The 20,695-nt window shown below is 41.4% G+C and overlaps 1 protein-coding gene across 2 annotated transcripts; it reads left to right on the forward strand.

The window, feature by feature from the left end:
- The first annotated feature begins 265 nt into the window (after positions 1-265).
- Positions 266-15,890, forward strand: LOC105005746 (COP9 signalosome complex subunit 1). Of its 2 annotated transcripts, XM_010863906.4 has the most exons (15): positions 266-366; positions 1,799-1,891; positions 2,196-2,377; positions 2,515-2,682; positions 3,539-3,674; positions 4,122-4,199; positions 4,306-4,366; positions 4,562-4,647; positions 10,071-10,165; positions 10,288-10,393; positions 11,531-11,611; positions 12,850-12,987; positions 14,665-14,799; positions 14,895-14,937; positions 15,121-15,890. In XM_010863906.4, the coding sequence occupies exons 1-14, from the start codon at positions 334-336 to the stop codon at positions 14,895-14,897; spliced, it is 1,395 nt and encodes a 464-aa protein (XP_010862208.1). In that variant the 5' UTR covers positions 266-333; the 3' UTR covers positions 14,898-14,937; positions 15,121-15,890. The 2 variants fall into 2 exon arrangements, with proteins under 2 accessions (XP_010862208.1, XP_010862199.1); XM_010863897.5 differs by lacking the exon at positions 14,895-14,937 and having other exon boundaries at positions 267-366.
- The last annotated feature ends 4,805 nt before the right edge of the window (positions 15,891-20,695 follow it).

Consider the following 20,695-nt stretch of genomic DNA (forward strand, 5'->3'; position numbering starts at 1 on the left):
TTAAAATCTTATCGTACAGTAAAAACAAATTCGCCGTAAGCAGCCAAACCCCTCCACTAAGTCTGTATAACCTACTGTAAAAAAACACTTGTTCAAGGTGACCTAACATTGTTATTATTTACAATTAGAGTTTCATTCATTTTTAGAACTGAAGTTATTCACTGTGTGTCGGTTACAAATGTAATTAAAATATTGTTTTAGATTGAAATAATACTGGAATGGACACATCTAGAGCAGTGCTAACGTTGTTACGTAAAGATCAATGTGAACCCATGCCCCGGATGTGATATCCCACTGCTGTTTGTTTCTGCACAACGTCAGAAACGGGGAAAGATGCCTTTGCCTGTGCAAGTATTTAACTTTCAGGTAATTATTAATTGGTTTGAATGCATGTTTACGGAGCAACTGTGTTTCGGCGATGCACTCGGAGAAGGCTGTGTTCGCGCTCACTTGGGAGCGTGTGGATACTGACAAGCACTAGAACATCCTTGCATAAATCGAATAGCTAGCTAGCTGGTTAAACTGGGCCGCTAGCAGTGCTGGTTAGCTAGCTAGGCTAACTTTCTCAAGTTCATATAACTAGCTAACGTTATAACTAGTTTACTAACGCACTTCTTTCCATTCACTGTTACTCTTACGCTCATTATAGCGGACCCTCTAAACGTTAGAATGGTATGTTTCTATTTAAGAAATGTCAGTTTCACCCCAGGAACCCCTTATAGCTGCTTGTTTTAAAGTATGGCTGGTGTACTGCCGGCGACCCTGTTCTTATCACAGTTGTTGGGTATTGCTGCCGGGTTTTCTTTGTCCCGAGTTGTCACCACACTGAACTACAGTGCTTTGTAATTAAATCAGTTTATAGATTTTCTGATTTCAACGAACCTACCCTTCCAGGTTAACTCAAAAGTTGAAGTGGCACTACAGCACCATGGTTTTCTACCCCCTCAGGATGGCTTAGTCATGCATAGTCAGGGTGATGCCTGGTCAACAAATTGATGACCTATGTATGTCGCGCAGCTGATAATCTAGTGGATACGAACTGCTTCAGTTCAATTGGTTGTACAGATGAAAGCTTAGCTGTGCTGCATACTCAAATATGTTTTGTTTGATTTCAAGTCAGTAATAACATGATCTGCTAGCAACAATACAGTCACCAATATCTCAGTACTCGAGCAGATGAAATCATATTTGTTTTGACGTTTTCGTCCTTACTCCGAACATAGCAAATTTACAAAAATGTGATGGTGTGATTACCCCCCCCCCCTCATTTCTTTTTGTGGTGCAACACTTCTTCTCTATTCTCTTTCTTCAATATCCATTGGAAAAAAGAAATATCCCATTGCTCTAATCTTCACTTCCAATGTAGGTTTTTAATCTAGGCAGTAACTATTTTATAAATAATTTATCTGGGCAGTATGTGTTCTGTATATCATTAGAAATAAAGAAAATGTAAGAATTTCTTGTTGTCCAGAAGGTAATTGATATCTTGGGCGATGGCTAGACTAAATGTCATAAAGAAATGTAGAGAAACTGGGCAGGTTGAAGACCAATATGCAATATGCTGTACAAAAGTCTTTGGTGACCTAAGGCAATTATTTAAGTAGCTGTTTAGTTGATCAAAGACTAAAATCTAAGTCGACACAAAGAAACATTCAAAACAAGTCAGTTTTATTTCTACCCTCCTTTAGAACACAAAACTGTAGCAATTTTCTTTGGTAAGATGTGTGATTTCTTCCCAATAGCTGTAGACATTGTTTCGACTCTCCTGGGTTGGTGATGCGTGTTGTCTTTGTGTTAGGGGGTTGTGGAGCCCATGCAGATAGATGCAGACCCACAGGAGGATCAACAGAATGCACCAGACGTCAACTATGTGGTGGAAAACCCCACTCTGGTATGAATCTGTCCAGACTTTCTGCTTAACAGCATTGGAAATGTGGCATCATTATGTAATTTACGCAATACTCAACTACTGCTCACATTATAGGCCTGAATGTTTACTCAATTGGACATGGGCAATTTGAATGATGTGGCCCTTCAGTTTGCATGGGTTTAATATGGGTTTAATTTGGACATGAGAAACTTGATTTGTAGATACTCTGGTTGACCATGGAATAGCCTAGAAGTTAAACTGAAATCAAATAAATATATAGAAAAGGAATGAGGACATGCATGAAATCTAAGGTGTGTGTGTACAGGATCTGGAGCAGTATGCCTCCAGCTACAGTGGTCTGATGCGAATCGAGAGGCTGCAGTTCATAGCAGAACACTGTCCCCAGCTCCGCGCAGAGGCCCTGAAGATGGCCCTCTCATTCGTCCACAGGACCTTCAACGTGGACGTGTATGAAGAGATTCACCGCAAGCTCACAGAGGCCACCAGGTAGATGTCCCTGCAGCACATACCTGGCCTGGACGAATACAGACCAGCGCTGCCTGCACCAAACCCCGCAGCTGTGTTAGGGGCCGTTTGTTGTTTTCGTTCAGTTTTTGATTTGAGGTGTGTGTGTGTGTGTTCAGAGAGGTCCAGAGCGTTCCGGATGGCGTGGTGGAAGGCGGCCCAGTAGACCCTCCACCCCTGGACACAGCATGGGCTGAGTCTACCAGGAAAAAGGCCCTGCTCAAACTAGAGAAACTGGACACTGACCTGAAGAACTACAAAGGCAACTCCATCAAAGAGAGCATCAGGTGGGTTGGCCAAGATATTTTTGGATGCTGATAATCTCAGAAATGACTTTTAAACAGGATTAAATGAGAGACGGCCGACAACAGACAGAATGACAGTGGCACTGTATTAACAAAGAGACGTTAAACCCAAGAGCATAGAGACACCAGTGAACAACAGAAGATATGCAGCAAACAGAACATGATAACAGCGTACGTGATTAAACATGGACCTGACAGCAGACGATATAAAGCCATACAGCAGGGGACAGGCAGGTTTGAGGGAAAGACAACATGACCGAACCACAATGTAAACGTGTTAGTGTTTTGGGTCTTTAAAAGTTGCGGCGGTGACAAAAGTAGCTTGCGTTTTTGCAGTTTCATTCCAAATGCTACGTGAGGCGGACGGAAATGAGGAGCGACCCAAAGATGTTTGCTTTAGGGATTTTTAACTGGATGTGACTAGCAGAGCGGGTGATGCGTTTGGAGGAGGCAGGGTGCTGGAGACATATCAAATAGGGTAGAATGGGGCCTAGGAGAGATTTGTTAATAAGCATTAACCGGTAGATCTCACGTTGAGTACTTTGTGATGGCCAGTTGATGGAGGTGCACTGAGGGCAGTGATTTGTCCTATAAGGAGCATTGGTGGCAGATCTGATGGCTGAATGGTAGAGAACGTGTGGCCACTCAAGGTGTTGCGATGATTGGCAAATCTTGTATTTCGAGGAGTAATTGTAGAGTAGTAGACTTGTAGTAGTAGTAGTAGTAGTAGTAGTTAATTGCATAAGGTACTGTTAGTTCATTAACTGTAGATCAGTGGAATTGCATAGAAAGGGGAGAAACATGACCTGAACCCTCTCAATGTTGATTTTCACCTCAGAAGGGGCCACGACGATCTTGGCGACCACTACTTGGACTGCGGTGACCTCAGCAACGCCCTCAAGTGCTACTCCCGTGCCAGAGACTACTGTACCAGCGCCAAGCATGTCATAAACATGTGTCTTAATGTCATTAAGGTATTTCATCATGTTGTGGTCACGGCTCTTCGTCCCGATATATTGTTTTCCCAAATAGTCTAGGGATCTGTTTCTTAGTATAAACCGGGTGGTTTGAATCCTGAATACTGACTGGCTGACAGCCATAAGGCTTTAAACCACTGGTGTGACTTCCCAACTCTTTTCCCTGCTCTAATCGTGTTGGAACCGGTTTATAATTGTAATAGCTGAATCTTTGGGATTTGTGATGTATAACCAATATACGAAAGCTAAGCGCTGTGTCCAGGCACTATTGGCAGGGGTATATTGGCCATTTACCAAACCCCCTTGTGTCTTACTGCATAATTTTGTCATCCTTACTGACTTGCTTCTCTGTAGTCCGGTTAAGTCCAGTGACTAGCACTAGGGGGCGGCCTTTCTTTGTGTTTTGTACGGTTTCTTACTGACGGTTGTGTTTTTGTTGATCAGGTTAGCGTGTACCTCCAAAACTGGTCCCATGTCCTTAGTTATGTCAGTAAAGCTGAATCTACACCAGAGATCGCGGAGGTAAGTCATGTATATGAGTAAAGCATACGTCCACTATAGACTATTGATTTCTAAAAAAAAAAAGTTTTTCTCTGCCTGGGAAATATATTTACTCTTTTTGTTTCAGCAACGAGGGGAGCGAGATTGTCAGAGTCAGTCGGTTCTCACCAAATTAAAATGTGCTGCAGGTAACTGACATGCCTGTTTCTACAGAACAATGTGCTAAGTGTTCACCTGTGGTTCTCTAGAGGGTATTACATTTTCTAGCTGATGCCAGTCTTCAACAAGGTGCAGACACTTATGCAGATAATTAGTTCCAACTCCATGTTTTCAACACCCAACCTTCTTCTTCACCTACTGTCGTCTGTCTCTCTGTCCCCCAGGCCTTGCTGAGCTGGCCTCTAGAAAGTACAAACAAGCCGCCAAGTGCTTCCTGCTGGCCTCATTTGACCACTGTGACTTTGCTGAGGTTGGTCTTTCTTTAAAGGGGCAATTGTTATATACGTCTGCAATTGTTTCATATATTGTTGGTATTTGGTATATATACATTGATAGAAGGTAGAGGTTGTATTTCAGTGCCACCTGTTAAACAACGTGTATGTTAACGTTTAGTTTTCAAACACACCCAATGTTTCCGGTCTTGGCTGGGTGTTATGCTTTTTTAAAACACTGACACTGGTAATAAGCTATTGAATGGTCAGTGGTCATCAGCATTTGAAGCATAGGTCATAGGTTAAGTAGAATAATATTTGAAGTAGGGCTGCATGATATATCGTTTCAGCATCGACATTGCGATCTGCAATAGTTACATTGCAGAATGTGCCATTTAGTAAGATAAACATATATCAGTCTACAATATATATATGTTTTTAAAATGTTAAACTAGCATTATATCTGTCTGATATAAGGTAATTTCCTCTGATTTATGGGTTATTGGATACACACTTTATTATCATTGTTATTTTAAACACAGAGTTTGTTTCTGCACATGGTTGACATGCATCTCAATGCCGTCCAAAGCAAAAATCTATTTCTGATGCCTTTGCCAGTATTACACCATACGAGAAAGGTTCCAAATGGCGGAGAGAAATCACAGACTAAATAACATTTAATGTCGCCAAATACATGGTTCCAATTAACACGGTTACCAAAGATGGTTTTAAAAACATGATCCGGTCGCTTCACAAGCGGTATGTAATGCCATCACGCAACTATTTTTCTCAAGTTTCCATCCCAGAGGTGTGCGAGAATTGCAAGGCACAAGTTGAAACAGAGCGTTCACAAGTGGAATATTATACAGCAACAATGGACTTGTGGTCCACCCGGACAACGGAGCCCTACAGAAGTCTGACCGTACACTTTATTAATGGGGACTTCCACCTCAAAAGTCGCTGTTTGCAAACTGCATTTTCCCAGAGGATCATACAAGTGAGAACATCGCGACAGGGATGAGAGAAGCTTTAGCTGATTGGGGCCTAGATGAGAGTCGTCTAGTCTGTATTACAACAGACAATGCCGCGAACATGGTGAAGGCTGCACCTGAACAAGTGGACCAGATTGCAGTGCTTTGGCCACAGACTGCATCTAGCAGTTGGTAAGTTATGCCCAATGGTGCATTCTATTTTACTATTGTTGCTATTGCTATGCTATTACTGTTACATATTATTACCTAGGCACCTGATCTGAAATATATAAATGTTCATAAGTTTCATATATTTTTATTGTAGAGAATGGGGCTGGGGAAGAATGAAGGATACAGACTGTCAGGTTGGGCTGATATCCTATGGCATTAATGTTTCATATCTACAGGTGCTGGTCATAAAATTAGAATATCATCAAAAAGTTGATTTATTTCAGTAATTCAAAAAGTGGAACTTGTATAATGTATACATTCATTCCACACAGACTGATATATTTCAAGTGTTTTTTCTCTTAATCTTGATGATTATAACTGACAACTAATGAAAACCCCAGGTTCAATATTGAAGACACCTGGTGCCACACTCTAATCAGCTAATTAATTCAAAACACCTGCAAAGGTCTTTAAATGATCTCTCAGTCTAGTTCTGTAGGCTACACAATCATGGAGAAGACTGCTGACTTGACAGCTGTCCAAAAGACGACCATTGACACCTTGCACAAGGAGGGCAAGACACAAAAGGTCATAGCTAAAGAGGCTGGCTGTTCACAGAGCTCTGTGTCCAAGCACATTAATAGAAAGACGAAAGGAAGGAAAAGATGTGGTAGAAAAAAGTGTACAAGCAATAGGGATAACCGCACCCTGGAGAGGATTGTGAAACAAAACCCATTCAAAAATGTGGGGGAGATTCACAAAGAGTGGAGTGCAGCTGGAGTCAGTGCTTCAAAAACCACCACGCACAGACGTATGCAAGACATGGGTTTCAGCTGTCACATTTCTTGTGTCAAGCCACTCTTGATCAAGACACAGCGTCAGAAGCGTCTCACCTGGGGTAAAGACAAAAAGGACTGGACTGCTGCTGAGTTATGTTGTCTGATGAAAGTACATTTTGCATTTCCTTTGGAAATCAAGGTCCCAGAGTCTGGATGAAGAGAGGAGAAGCACAGAATCCACGTTGCTTGAAGTCCAGTGTAAAGTTTCCACAGTCAGTGATGCTTTGGGGTTGCCATGTCATCTGCTGGTGTTGGTCCGCTGGGTTTTCTAAGGTCAAAGGTCAACGCAGCCATCTACCAGGAAATTTTAGAGCACTTCACGCTTCTTGCTGCTGACCAACTTTATGGAGATGCAGATTTCATTTTACAACAGGACTTGGCACCTGCACACAGTGCCAAAGCTACCAGTACCTGGTTTAAGGACCATGGTATCCCTGTTCTTATTTGGCCAGCAAACTCGCCTGACCTTAACCCTATAGAAAATCTATGGGGTATTGTGAAGAGGAAGATGCGATACGCCAGACCCAACAATGCAGAAGAGCTGAAGGCCACTATCAGAGCAACCTGGGCTCTCATAACACCTGAACAGTGCCACAGACTGATCGACTCCATGCCACGCTGGATTGCTGCAGTAATTCAGGCAAAAGGAGCCCCAACTAAGTATTGAGTGCTGTACATGCTCATACTTTTCATGCTCATACTTTTCATGTTCATACTTTTCAGTTGGCCAACATTTCTAAAAATAATTTTTTTGTGTTGGTCTTAAGCAATATTCGCATTTTCTGAGATACTGAATTTGGGGTTTTCATTAGTTGTCAGTTATAATAATCAAAATTAAAAGGAAAAAAACACTTGAAATGTATCAGTCTGTGTGGAATGAATGTATACATTATACAAGTTTCACTTTTTGAATGGAATTACTGAAATAAATCAACTTCTTGATGATATTCTAATTTTATAACCAGCGCCTGTATATATCTCTGCTATCTTTTTTATGTTTAAATGTTGTATTTGTTTACAATAACAAACAATGGAATGCCCCTATATTTTGGGTTATCATTAAGTAAAATAGTTAGTGCTAAACTTGAGATATAAGATGTGAGAATTAATGTGTTATAGGTCTTTAAAACATAAAGCATGCTGAAACTAAATTGTATCTGTAAATAAATAATTGTGTAATCATTTGCAAAACAGCTTTTTGAGCTATTTATTTTTTATAAATCATTTATTAAAGTAAATGTATTAAATGTGTATAATAATAAGTACTTTATTTTGTCTTTGTTTTTTCCCTTAGAAAATGCAGTGAAAAAGGATGGACGCATTGACCGTGCTGCAGGTGTCTGCAAGAAGCTGGTGGGTCACTTCTCTCAAGGCCAGAATTTCTCTTGAAAGATCCCAGAAGGAACTCAATCAACCTTCACGTTCCCTCATATCAGAATGCCAAACAAGATGGGGTTCCAGACAGAAGATGATCAGCAGGATACTAGAGCAGCAGAAGGCTATAATTCAGGTCCGGTCTGAGGACAGGAAGACACAGCATCTAATTCTAACCTGGCAAGATATGGATATCCAGGAATCTGTCAGTAAGTCACTGGGCCCACTGCTGGACTTCACAGATGCACTCTCAGAAGAAGACTATGTTAGTGTCTCATATGTGAAGCCAGTTCTTCACCTCTTCAACACATCAATGCTGCTAATACATGTGGGAGACACAGACTTGACCAAGACCTTGAAAACTGAGATGTTGCACTACATCAACAAGAAATATAGAGAATAAGCTACTCAGGAGCTGCTAGATGCGCCTTCTTGTTTGGACCCCGGGTTCAAGATGGACTTCCTCAGTGAAGACAACAAGCCCCAAGTCAAGGCCAGAGTGGCATCAGAAATGATGGAATGCCAGGAGGAGACATCAATCAGCAGCACTGAAGTGGAGACTGAGGTGGCTGATACATCCCAGGCAAAGAAATCCAAGAAGTCCTTGGGAAGTTTCTTTAAACAGAGCGGAGCTGCAGCAAAGGGTGATTCCTCTCTGACCCACAAGGATGCTGTGGAAGCAGAATTAAACAACTACCTGCTAACACCTTCCATAGACAAAGAGGAAGATCCACTTGCATGGTGGAAAACCCAGAGTAAGCTTTCCACATTTCGCCAAGCTTGCCCACAAGTATCTATACATTCCCAGTACAAGTGGCAACATTGTCACTTCCCAATGGTCATGTCTCAAGCCTGTAATGGTGAATAGACTGGTATTCTTGGCCAAAAACCTTCAAGTTTGAGTGAGCAATGTATGAATACTTAAAGTCACGTTATTATATTTGAATAGAATTTTGATTTATTATATTCTACAGTTGTGAGAAAGAAATTTATTTATTTTACTAGGTACTGTTTAGTAAGAAACCAGATTTTATACAGTTGAAAAGTTTAATTTAATCGCCATTTGTCTAGCCATGATGATCAACACTGTTTTCCTTTGGCACTGTTGCTAAGAAAAGTTTATTTTAAAACAAAAGTTTGTGAAATCCAATGGTTCTGTGTTGATATTTGTTATTCATGTTAAGTTCATTGGTATTTATTAGTTAGGTTTTGGCTTTATTATTACAAATTATTAACACTTTTGTGTATTGCTGCTCTTTTACATTTTTCAAATGGTTTAAATTAAAAGATATAACTATTTTCAAAAAGGAGGTTTGTAATTTAATTTGTAATGTAATAAAATGTGAAATGACTTTTTGATTAGATTTTGTCATTCACATGAATTCCCTATTGTGATAATGAAACTTCCTCCATAGAGAATGCTCTGTTTTAACCTGGTTTGAGTACTGAGATAAAGCCTCCTGTAATCTCCTGGATCCCTTATAAACAGTGTATTAATTTAACATAATAAATTAAACTACCCAAAATAAGTCAAAAGGTAAAAAGTCATTTTCTGTTTAATTTTTTTATTTTCCATGAAGATGTAGTTCCCTACAAAATCACCCCAATCATTCTAGAATAATTTTATTATTCTCAAATAGAGCTTTTCAAGTCATCTGGTAAAGACATCCTGTATTTTTTCAGATCGCAATATATATCGCGGAGTCAGTCAGACATTTCGGGGTCCGTGATGCTCATCCCCTCACTTCATTGGCAGGAATTCAATCTCGCTCTGCTTCATGACCTAAACTGTTCAGCTCTGGGAGGGTTTCTTTTTAATAGAAAAAACAAGGTATCCCAGCAATTGCCTAATATCCAAGGGGAACGCATTGTTATCACAAGAAAGCATATGGTTATCCGTTTTCGCTATGAATGGAGCCAGAATGACTGTAACCTCAGTGCACGTTGTCTATGTGGTGAAACCGGCTTGAATGTGTGTTGGGACCAAAGTGTCGGCTATGTGCTTTGCATTCTAGTGTACGAACAGATAAGACGCTTTCTGTGGATCTGCCTTTGATTAAACAAAGTACAAATAAAGGAAACCAATCCAGACAAATTTGTCTTCAGCTTCTTTCCCCCAGTAATGTAGCTGTATATGGAGGGATGTGTGCCCTCGCTACCTTTGACCGCCAGGAGCTACAGAAGAATGTCATCTCAAGCAGGTGTGTGGTTCTACGCCTGCATGAGCAGCTATGGATTTGCTGTATATACTGTTTGTGTGTTAACATATACTAACAGAGCTGTCTTACCATCCGTCATGTTTAATTCCTGTATTTTCTCCCAGCTCCTTTAAATTATTCTTAGAATTGGAACCTCAGGTCCGTGACATCATCTTTAAGTTCTACGAGTCAAAATATGCTTCCTGTCTCAAAATGCTTGACGAGATCAAGGTGAGTGGTTAAAAATCAATACTAATGATTACATTGACAGTTAGGGCTGCCACAGTACCTGTGTTACCATGTAACCTATCGTTACCTATGCGTGAACAGAAAATATTGTGTTATTAGTTAGGATGTATTTAATCAAGGCCAGATGGACATGAAATGATGGATTGAACATTTTAAATGAGACAACAACACACAAGCTAGAAGGTTGGCTGCATCTTGGTAATCTAAATTAAGATGTTATTGGTAACTAGAAGTAGGGAAGAAATGCATGTTTTCTCAACTAGCCTCGCTAAGCTGCTGTTGTTGCTTCCTTGCTACTTCAGTGCCCTTACTAATTATTTTCACTCTTGGTAAAAATGATTAAAAAAATCTGTTAACAAAATGTAATGTTCTTTATCAGCTTGATTTTCTACCCCCCCCCCTCAAAAATATTGACCTTTATTTGAGGTAACATTTGAGTGTAATAAGCTTTTTGTGGAACATTTCTGGGATCTTTCATTTCACTGTATCTAGCATCTCTACCATGTTTGATGCAGTCATTTTAATTAGATGAGACGGAAAATTTAAAGTTGAAAGTTACAACGGAGTCTTGCCAGCATGAGTCTTCCTGGTTGCTGCTCTTTATCTGCGGCCCCCTCCCCAAAACACATGTCAGTCTTACCAACCTGCCCCTCCCCAAAACACAACATGTCAGTCTTACCAACCTGCCCCTCCCCAAAACACAACATGTCAGTCTTACCAACCTGCCCCTCCCCAAAACACAACATGTCAGTCTTACCAACCTGCCCCTCCCCAAAACACAACATGTCAGTCTTACCAACCTGCCCCTCCCCAAAACACAACATGTCAGTCTTACCAACCTGCCCCTCCCCAAAACACAACATGTCAGTCTTACCAACCTGCCCCTCCCCAAAACACAACATGTCAGTCTTACCAACCTGCCCCTCCCCAAAACACAACATGTCAGTCTTACCAACCTGCCCCTCCCCAAAACACAACATGTCAGTCTTTCCAACCTGCCCGCCCCTCCCCCGCACACAGGATGTAATGTGTAGAAATCTGAGGGTTTTTTGTTGTGATGAATTCATTATGTTGATAACACATTTAGAACGTGTCCTAAATCCAGACTTTCTCCCTCAGGACAACCTGCTGTTAGACATGTACCTGGCACCCCATGTACGAACCCTGTACACACTGATCCGAAACAGAGCCCTCATACAGGTGAGACAGACTGACTGGGGATAGGAGCAGGGACGGAATTTTCCAGCAGGGATGCCATTTTCTGTGGCCTTTATGTACCGCCGTAAAATGACTTCCTTTCGGCCATTGTGGCTGCCGTGTCCTTTTTTACCTGGTGACATATTAGGCCCCCCCACTTAAGATCATGTGGCCGTGCCTCTATAATCACTAAATGACATCTCTGAATGTTGATGGGAGATTAGACAGGAAGTCCACGCTACCCAGAGTCTCCCAACCATCTGGCGGACCTGACGGCACCACGAGAGCTGTGGGTCTGGTGAAGAAACGCCTCACTAAATGCTCCGGTCTCCCGACCGTGGGGCTGACGCCAAAGACAAAGCCGTGGTGACAGAATGTCCCAACGTTGGGGGCACAATTGAGAGCGAGAAAGGGTTCTGGTTAAAGATAACGTGGATTTGCATAACGTACATTTTCACCGGCTCACAGTGAACAACCCATTTAAAATGTGTGTGTAAAGGTTGATTAAATAATGTAAACAACGCCCCTGGGAGATGTATTGACACTGGAACATCAGTAACGATCACTAGCTGGGGAGGAATTTAATTGTTTCCTCGATAAATCACCAGGAAACATCCAACACTTGCTCAATGTCAATATGGGCGTGACAGAGTCAATAGGGATGCTTGCACTGGGTCTCCAAGGGCTCCTGTCCCAGCTCAGGCAGTGATCAATACTGCATTTAGCTGAGGAAATGTGTCTGAATGCCTCTGACGTCAAACATCTACAGAGGATCTGTCCGAAATGGCTCCTCACTCCCCCTCTAGTGCCCTGCTTTTGACCGCAGAACCCGGTTACCACTTGGGACACAACCAGGGTTGACCGTAGTAGCAGGTGATGTACGATACCTGAAGGGTCATTCTGCAAACGTTATTCAAGCTACAGCACTACATTAGACATTGATTTCGTGCTTGACCTCTTGGAGTTCCTAGTCCATTTCACTGCAGTGGGATGACGCATGTTTGTGAGAGTGTGTTGACGGTGCAGTGATTCCCAAAGTTGTAAATAATTCATATGTAGTCAAAAAGAATAAATCCATTCTGGACATGTAAAACTATCTGAGCAGGTTTTGAAGGCCGGCCATAGTGGGTGTGTTTTGCACCAAGATCTTCTCCATACACTGTCTGTGTTCGGCTCATGCCCGTTTCTACGCTACCTTTTGTTTCATGTGGGTTGATGTCCGTGTGCTGTTGTTGTTGCAGTATTTCAGCCCATACGTGTCTGCAGACATGACCATGATGGCCCAGGCTTTCAACACCACCGTGTTGGCTCTGGAGGACGAGCTGACCCAGCTCATACTGGAGGGACTCATCAACGCACGCATCGACTCCCACAGCAAGGTAACACGCTATTGAGTCAGGACTCCTACCCATCCCAACTGAATCACGCACGCATTGAGTTTATCAATCCACAAATAACATCCGGGAAGGGATTCAAACATAAACACTTAACGCTGTGAAAAGCACTTTCTACTTCACAGGTTGACCATAGAGACCTAGCCAACTGCTTTGATCTGGTCTGGGTCTGAACTGTTTTGATGAAATATTAAATCACTTTTTTTTGGTGGGGGGGGGGAGGCAAATGCTGCAATTACAGTTATTAATTGCAACCTTCAAACACTTGGGTGTTAACAGCGTAGATAACCTGACTAAGATAAGATCATGGTAATCATAGGCTAACCGAATAAAAGAAACGATTTGAAGTTAAAAGTGCTTTTGAAAGATGTAATACTTATTAGAGATTTTAAGGTTCAGCCTGTAAAACGTTCTAGTATGTACTCAATCATGGGCAGGGCGTTTGCTACGTTGGCACTGTTGCCAGTGGTTACGCAAACTTTGTTAGTCCTTTTCTCCTGTCAAATATGTACCGACCTTGAAGCTGGCATCTATTCTAGCAGTGGCGGTGTGAACTCAAACTAACGTTGCAAAGCCTTCAAGTATCTGAACAGAATGCTAATAGTCTAGAAACTAACTGATTATCTATTATCTGAAACCAGTCCACTTTCCTTTTGTCCAATGTATATTGTGCTGTCTGCATCTGCCACACTTGAGCACAATTAGGAGATTAGTACAGGTTTGACCGTCCACGACACAATCACTTAAAAAGCCACTTACACTGTCTTTTTGACCACCACTGGCTTACTGCATTTTTGTTGGCACACCCACAGAGAGACGGACCAGTGCCCTATTCAACTTCTTTTGGGATTTTGTACGTATCAATGTCAAAGTTTTTCTCGTAATTCTGTTATTCATGATTCCAAAAAGGTTTTAGGAAGGCCTGCAGCTTAGTTTATTGCGATCCGAATCAGCTACTCTGCAGTATGGAGACAATGCATCGTTAGTCTGTGTGGGTGGCTGAGACTGCCAAATATTAGGATCAAGATGTATAACAGACTCCTACATATAACAACCAAAAGAACTAAATACTGGTGCATTAATAGACCCCATCCGTCACACATTTAAAATGCAATAAAAAAACAGGCGGATTGAGTATGAGGGATTGTGGATGTCAGTAATTTGAGGTACTTCTGCCATTTGCTTTAGTTGTTAATGGTGGATGGTAGTTCCATGTGTTCATGGTTCTGTACAACACTTGGCATGGTTGTGTGTTAGTTTTACACGCTGGGCTTTTGGGGAGGCATGTTGTGGCATGTCTCGGGCATCATCGATGGTCACGTAACTGCATCGAGGTTGGTAGAACCTGCAATCTGGGTGAGGTTGGCTCTGTGCTACCTTCTGATGCATTGAATAGGAGAACATGGTCAGCCCAGTCAATTACACACACACACACACACAGACACACAGACACGCGTGATATGCCATGATTACTGTTTCATTGTCCGAGTGCTTATCTTCTAATGCAACATGTTCTGTTGATTTAACAGTGACCCATAGGATTTTCCCCAGTGCTGTTCTCCCCAGACTGTCTGTCGGGGTCCCTCTGTCTTTTTTGATGCCAAGCGCGTTTCTGTTCAAACACACCGTTATGTACTGTCTCTACTGTTTTCCGCGTCTCAGATTTTGTATGCACGGGACGTGGATCAGAGGAGCCACACGTTTGAAAAGTCCATCCACATGGGCAAGGAGTTTCAGAGGCGAGCCAAAGCTATGATCCTACGAGCTGCCGTGCTGCGCAACCAGATTCACGTCAAGGTAGTGCTGCAGTCTCACAGGGAGCTGCTCTGTCTCTGTTTCCTGATATTTTCATCTGTTTCATACATTTTCCTCTTTATGTATTCTGTGTACAGTAGGTTCATTTGGCAGACACTCTTATCTAGAGTGAGAATTGAGGTAAAGCACCTTGCTCAAGGGCACGGTTATTTTTCACCTTGTTGGATTGGGGATTCAAACCAGCAACAGTTCACTTATTGACCCTACACTTCAACCTCTTGTCTGACTTCTGACCCACCACTCAAGAGTTCTTCTTTTTCCCCGAACCCCACCTCCCCGTCTCCCCTCTCGTTCTCTCCCCAGTCTCCACCCAGAGAGGGCAGCCAGGGGGAACTCAACTCTGCCAACAGCCAATCACGAATGAGCACCAACATGTGAACATCCCCGGGAGACCTTTACCTTAAAGGAGGTTACGGGGGTCTCCTCCAGAGGAGCCAGGCATCCATCTCTGAGGACCCTCCTCTTCCTCCTCTCACTCAGTGCTGCATCTCTTGCCTGCTAAAAGAAATAATCAAACAAATCCAGCAGTGAACATCCAGCGGGCTGCCTCTCAAACGGCCACCCCTACTATGTTTGAGATGTGTTAAGTTTGGTCAGTGTTCACAGGGCTCTGGTTAAACTCTGTTCACTATATAGTGAATTGAGGGTCCACGTGGCTCTTCTAAAAGTCCCTTCACTATATAGTGAGTTAAGGACGCGATTTGGGATGCTGCTGTGACTGTCTGAAGTGAGCATTGGCTGTCTGTAGACTACAGACACTTGATCAGCAACTTGTGTGCATGTGTGTGTTCATGTGTATGTATGTTTGTGTGTTTGTGTGCGTGCGTGCATGTGTGTGTGTGTGTGTGGAAGTGTGGGGGAGTGGGAGTTAGGTGGTGCTCAGTCGCTTCACAGTTCTGTCGTCTTTCTTTGTATAAGATGCACTTTTTGTTTAGCTATTCTTCTCTTTTTCTCACGATGACAGACTTTGAATGCACCCACTGAGAAATAAACAGAACACACACACACGCACACACACTTCAGAACCAATGTCCACAAGGTCTGATTTTAAAATAAATGTGAATGAAAATCCCCTTGGTCAGAACCTTTTTTTGGCACACTATGCATGTACTATGAGCTGGCCAACTAGTATTTTAGTGAGCACCTTAATTTAAGATAAACAGCAGGTCTGGCTCCCATTTCAACTGTCAGGTTGAAGTCGTAAAGGAAGGTTTTGAGTGAGGAACAGAAGGGTTAAAATTAAGAGACTACTGCAAATTGAACGCTTCTGTTCCTCACTCAAAACGTTCCTTTTACATTTTTTTGGAATGGAAAGAAAAAGGTGCATTGGTGTCTATGTTTTTTTCCTGAGCTGTGTTTTAGGAAGATTATATTCAAGGCAATGTGAAATAATTGGAAATGGATTAAGTCAGGAGTGACGATTAGGGAACAACTTTGATTTGATTGTCTTCAGATTTTGGCAGTTTGTCCCAGATCAAAAGTTTAATCACAGAGGGATTACATTTTTGATTGGATTGTTTTTTCAGCATTATTAGTCACTATTGATCTATGACCAATATATTTGTGCAGCCTGGTTGAGTCAAACTACGTGGTTCTTGGCAAAGGGAGCAATGTCCTTACTGGTGTACTCAAACAGATAGAAAATAATTTGCTAGACTTGTTGGAAAATGACTAAGGTTACATTAGAAATTGTGAAGCCACTGTCAGTCTAAGCAGTGGCACCAAATACGGAAGGGAGGGTCAGTCTCTGTTAGTGATAAATTATCTGTATATTATTAATATTGAACATCTACTCTGAATTTCCAGGACAACCGCTGACACATAAATTATTAAATCTCCTTTAATGACGACTGTTGTCGTGATTTGTTTAGGATGTTCAGTGGATATAAAAAGTGTAAAAGAATGAGACAAAGATAAATCATGTCAGAACTTTTTCCACTTTTAATATGACCTATAATGTGAACAATTCAAATGAAAAACAAACTGAAATCTTTGAGGGGAAAAATAAAAACCTTATGATAACCTGGTTGCGTAAGTGTGCACACCCTCTTATAACTGGGGATGTGGCTGTGTTCAGAATTAACCAGTCATATTCAAACTCATGTTAAATAGAAGTAATTACACACCTGCAATCATTTTAAGTGACTCTGATTAATCACAAATGAAGTTCAGCTGTTCTAGTAGGAGCTTCCCGACATTTTCTTAGTTGTATCTCAGAGCAAAGGTCCACAGAGAGCTTCCAAAGCATCAGAGGGATCTCATTGTTGAAAGATATCAGTCAGGAGAAAGGTACAAAAGAATGTCCAAAGCATTAGATATACCATGGAACACAGTTAAGACATTCATCATCAAGTGGAGAAAATATGGCACAAAAGAGACATTACCAAGACCTGGACGTCCATCCAAAATTAATGAAAAGACGAGAAAAAAAAAACTGGTCAGGGAGGCTTCCAAGAGGCCTACAGCAACATTAAAGGAACTGCAGGAATTGATGTCAAGTACTGGCTGTGTGCTACATGTGACAACAATCACCCATGTTCTTTATATGAATGGGCTATGGGGTAGGGTGGCAACAAGGAAGCATTTTCTTACAAAGAAAAACGTGCAAGCCTGGCTGAAATTTGCAAAAACAAACATCAGGTCTCCCAAAAGCACTTGGGAAAATGTGTTATGGTCTGATGAAACTAAGGTTGAACTTTTTGGCCATAATTCCAAAAGGTTGTTCGGCACAACAACAACACTGCATATCACCCAAAAAACACCATACCCACAGTGAAGAATGTTGGTGGCAGCAACATGCTTTGGGGAAGTTTTTCTTCAGTAGTCATGGTGGAGGGAATTAGAAAGCTGAAGATAAAGAGGAAGTTCACCTTTCAGCACAACGACCCATAGCACACATCCAAATCCACGAAAGCATGGCTTTACCAAAAGAAGATTAACGTTTTGGAATGGCCCAGCCAGTGCCAAGACCTGAATCCAGTTGAACATCTGTGGGGTGATCTGAAGAGGGCTGTGCACAGGAGATGTCCTCGCAATCTGACAGATTTTGAGAACTTTTGCAAAGAAGAGTGGGCAAATATTGCCAGGTCAAGATGTGCCATGCTAATAGACTCCTACCCAGAAAGACTGAGTGCTGTAATAAAATCAAAAGGAGCTTCAACAAAGTATTAGTTTAAGGGTGTGCACACTTATGCAACCAGGTTATTGTGAGTTTAATTTATTTTTATTTTTCTCCCTCAAAGATTTCAGTTTGTTTTTCAATTGAATTGTTCACGTTATAGATCACATTAAATGTGGAAAAAGTTCTGACATGATTTATCTTTGTCTCGTTCTTTTACAATCACAAGAACCTGGCATTTAAACAGGGGTGTGTAGACTTTTCATATCCACTGTAGGATATGTCTTTTTTTATTTCAATGAGGTCAGTAGGTATATATTCAGTAGCATAATGGAAATGTAATTCACTGCAGGGAGAAATAGAACCATTTCAAGTCAAACATTTATTTTAATCACAGTTGGATATTTGATCCATTTATAAACAGAGTTCTCCTGGAACTACAAAAATACATTCATAATTAATAGCATTAGTAAGTGAATTTGTCTTTGTTGGCTTAGATGCCTACCCTTATGTGACCTTTCCCATTATTAATTTGATCATATTGCTATTTTTGTGTTTTGGCAAATTATCTTAATCCTAATGTATTATTATCTGAACTAATCTGGAAGGCGCGAAAGACCTACTGTATTACTTTCTGTTTCTCTCTCACTTGCTGCAATCTGTTTTCCTCCAATAACTAACGCTATTGGGCCATCTTGATATTTGTGTCCTGTAGGGTTTGTTAATGGACTCTCAGCATGAAGCCCTATGAGAGGCATGGTGGAGAGAGAAAATAGCCTTGCTAATCCATTCACTTGGGGGGGGGTTTCCCTCAAAATACAAGTTTCTTCATTGTTCGTTTGTATCATTCTGATAACCTCATTCATGTACAAACTTCTTTCTTTTCACAGCCCTGGCCGGGTTGATGAACAGTAGTTCAAATAGAATTAAAGAAATGTATCCTGAGAGTGTATCGTTGCCCTGAATTTGCACATGGCACAAGGTTTCCTTTGAGCTTTTGATTAAGAGTTATAAAGACTGAACATGGAAAAAAGCTATTGAATCTGAATCATGTCATTGACTTAATGGAATAAAATTCAAGCTATTGAATCAGATTCAAGCTATTGAATCTGGATCTGAATCATGTCATTGACTTAATGGAATAAAATGCAGGTTGCAGTGATTCTCTCATCCCTGCACTGCGTTGGCAGGAATCAGTCTGGGTAAGCTTCAGGACCTGAACTGTTCTACTCCACGATAGTTTCTTTAGCTACCTGTCCTAACCTGGCATTTAGCTATAATCCAGGTAAATGCATCATTGCATCAAAACAAATGGCCATCAGTATAACTCACTGTATGAATAGAATCTGAGGCGATTTAAACCACTATGTGTCTTAAACAAGCCGTGTCCAACTGCCTAACAGAAAATGGATGAAGCATCGTAAATGTGTAAAAGGTCCATGAAAAAGCCACTAGCTGGGACCGTCTGAGCAGCCAGCTGTAAATGCCCTCCCCTGTTATTAATTTGAGGTGATTTTTATGTAGGTCTAACCTACCACAAGCTGTCCGGCAAGAAAAGTACAGATGCTTCTCAGTCCAAGAAATGAATATATCTTCATCAGCACCTGACATTATTACGCACACGCTTAATCTTTAAGGAATTTAGGTTCTGACCAGATATTATGTTGTAAACGCTACACACAAATAGTAGCATAACTGCACCAATCCAGATATATTTACATAGCAGCAACAATTCCAACAACATATAAATACATTTCTGGAGAGAGAGTGAACCAATTACTTTAGGCAAGATTCTGTACCTCCAGCCTAATTGAAATCTTACCTCTCTCTCTGGCATCACAGAATCATACATTTTTGTATTTAAAATGTTTCTCCCACGCACAGATTGACGAGCCAGCTTCAAACTGTATCTCACGGCTTCCTCAGCCGGAGAGTACTGTAATCACCACCTACCTACGTACTTGGAGGAAGGTGCAATCACCAGTCAACAGCCCTTTGCAGGTGCCCCACCACAAGTAGTCACTAGAACATGACAAGGCGACTGTCTCATGTCATACCCATCCACCCCTAGACAGTGCTGAGACTATTAGCACTGGCCTTTGTGGGACCCTGGCACACTGATGGTACACTGCAACCAGGATTTTCAACAGGTTGGAAAAACCCTGTTGTCCTCTTGTAAAAAAATTCTAAATGGAACATAGATATGGATTTTAAGATACGATATAGAAAATGTCTCCCAAAAGCGAAGTGTATGTCTGTGAAATGTTGAGTTATTGTGCCCACTTCTTGTGACAACAAAGATGATCACACAAACTGTTTCATGTTCAAAAGCTGTCGCGGGTACCATCCAGATGGACGCTGCAGTCTACGACCCTGCATCTCAGGGCCATGGCCAGGTGAACCTCCAAGGGCAGTGAAAATTGGCACGACACCTTCCGTTAAGGGGAATTAATGGCACTCTAGTGACTCCTTGTGGCAGGTCAGCTGCCTACAAGCTAATTAAGAAGAGTTTTCTCTGAGCAAGTTGATCATGGCCTTTTCCTTGTTGATTGAAAAGTATAATAGTTAGTAACATGGTTTGGTTTGCCTTGTTGGAGACAACACATTTCCCCGTAGACAACTCACCCGAGCCTGCAGTGATTTACTTCGAGGATATAATGTGAATGACAATACTGAACAATTCAGAATATAAAGAATCACATTTGTCCTGTGAAAATGTATATTGTAAAAGTAATTTCTCTTTGATCAAAATGCATTTTC

This window comes from Esox lucius, chromosome 5, assembly GCF_011004845.1.
Source record: "Esox lucius isolate fEsoLuc1 chromosome 5, fEsoLuc1.pri, whole genome shotgun sequence".
NCBI classification, from domain to species: domain Eukaryota; kingdom Metazoa; phylum Chordata; class Actinopteri; order Esociformes; family Esocidae; genus Esox; species Esox lucius.

What these genes read in the sequence shown, in the direction of transcription:
- LOC105005746 (XM_010863897.5), top strand. Translation starts at nt 334, where the DNA reads ATGCCTTTGCCTGTGCAAGTATTTAACTTTCAG. An exon ending in AAGAATGTCATCTCAAGCAG is followed by an intron (nt 10,166 to 10,287) that starts GTGTGTGGTTCT and finishes ATTTTCTCCCAG; the next exon opens with CTCCTTTAAATTATTCTTAG. An exon ending in GCATCGACTCCCACAGCAAG is followed by an intron (nt 12,988 to 14,664) that starts GTAACACGCTAT and finishes TCCGCGTCTCAG; the next exon opens with ATTTTGTATGCACGGGACGT.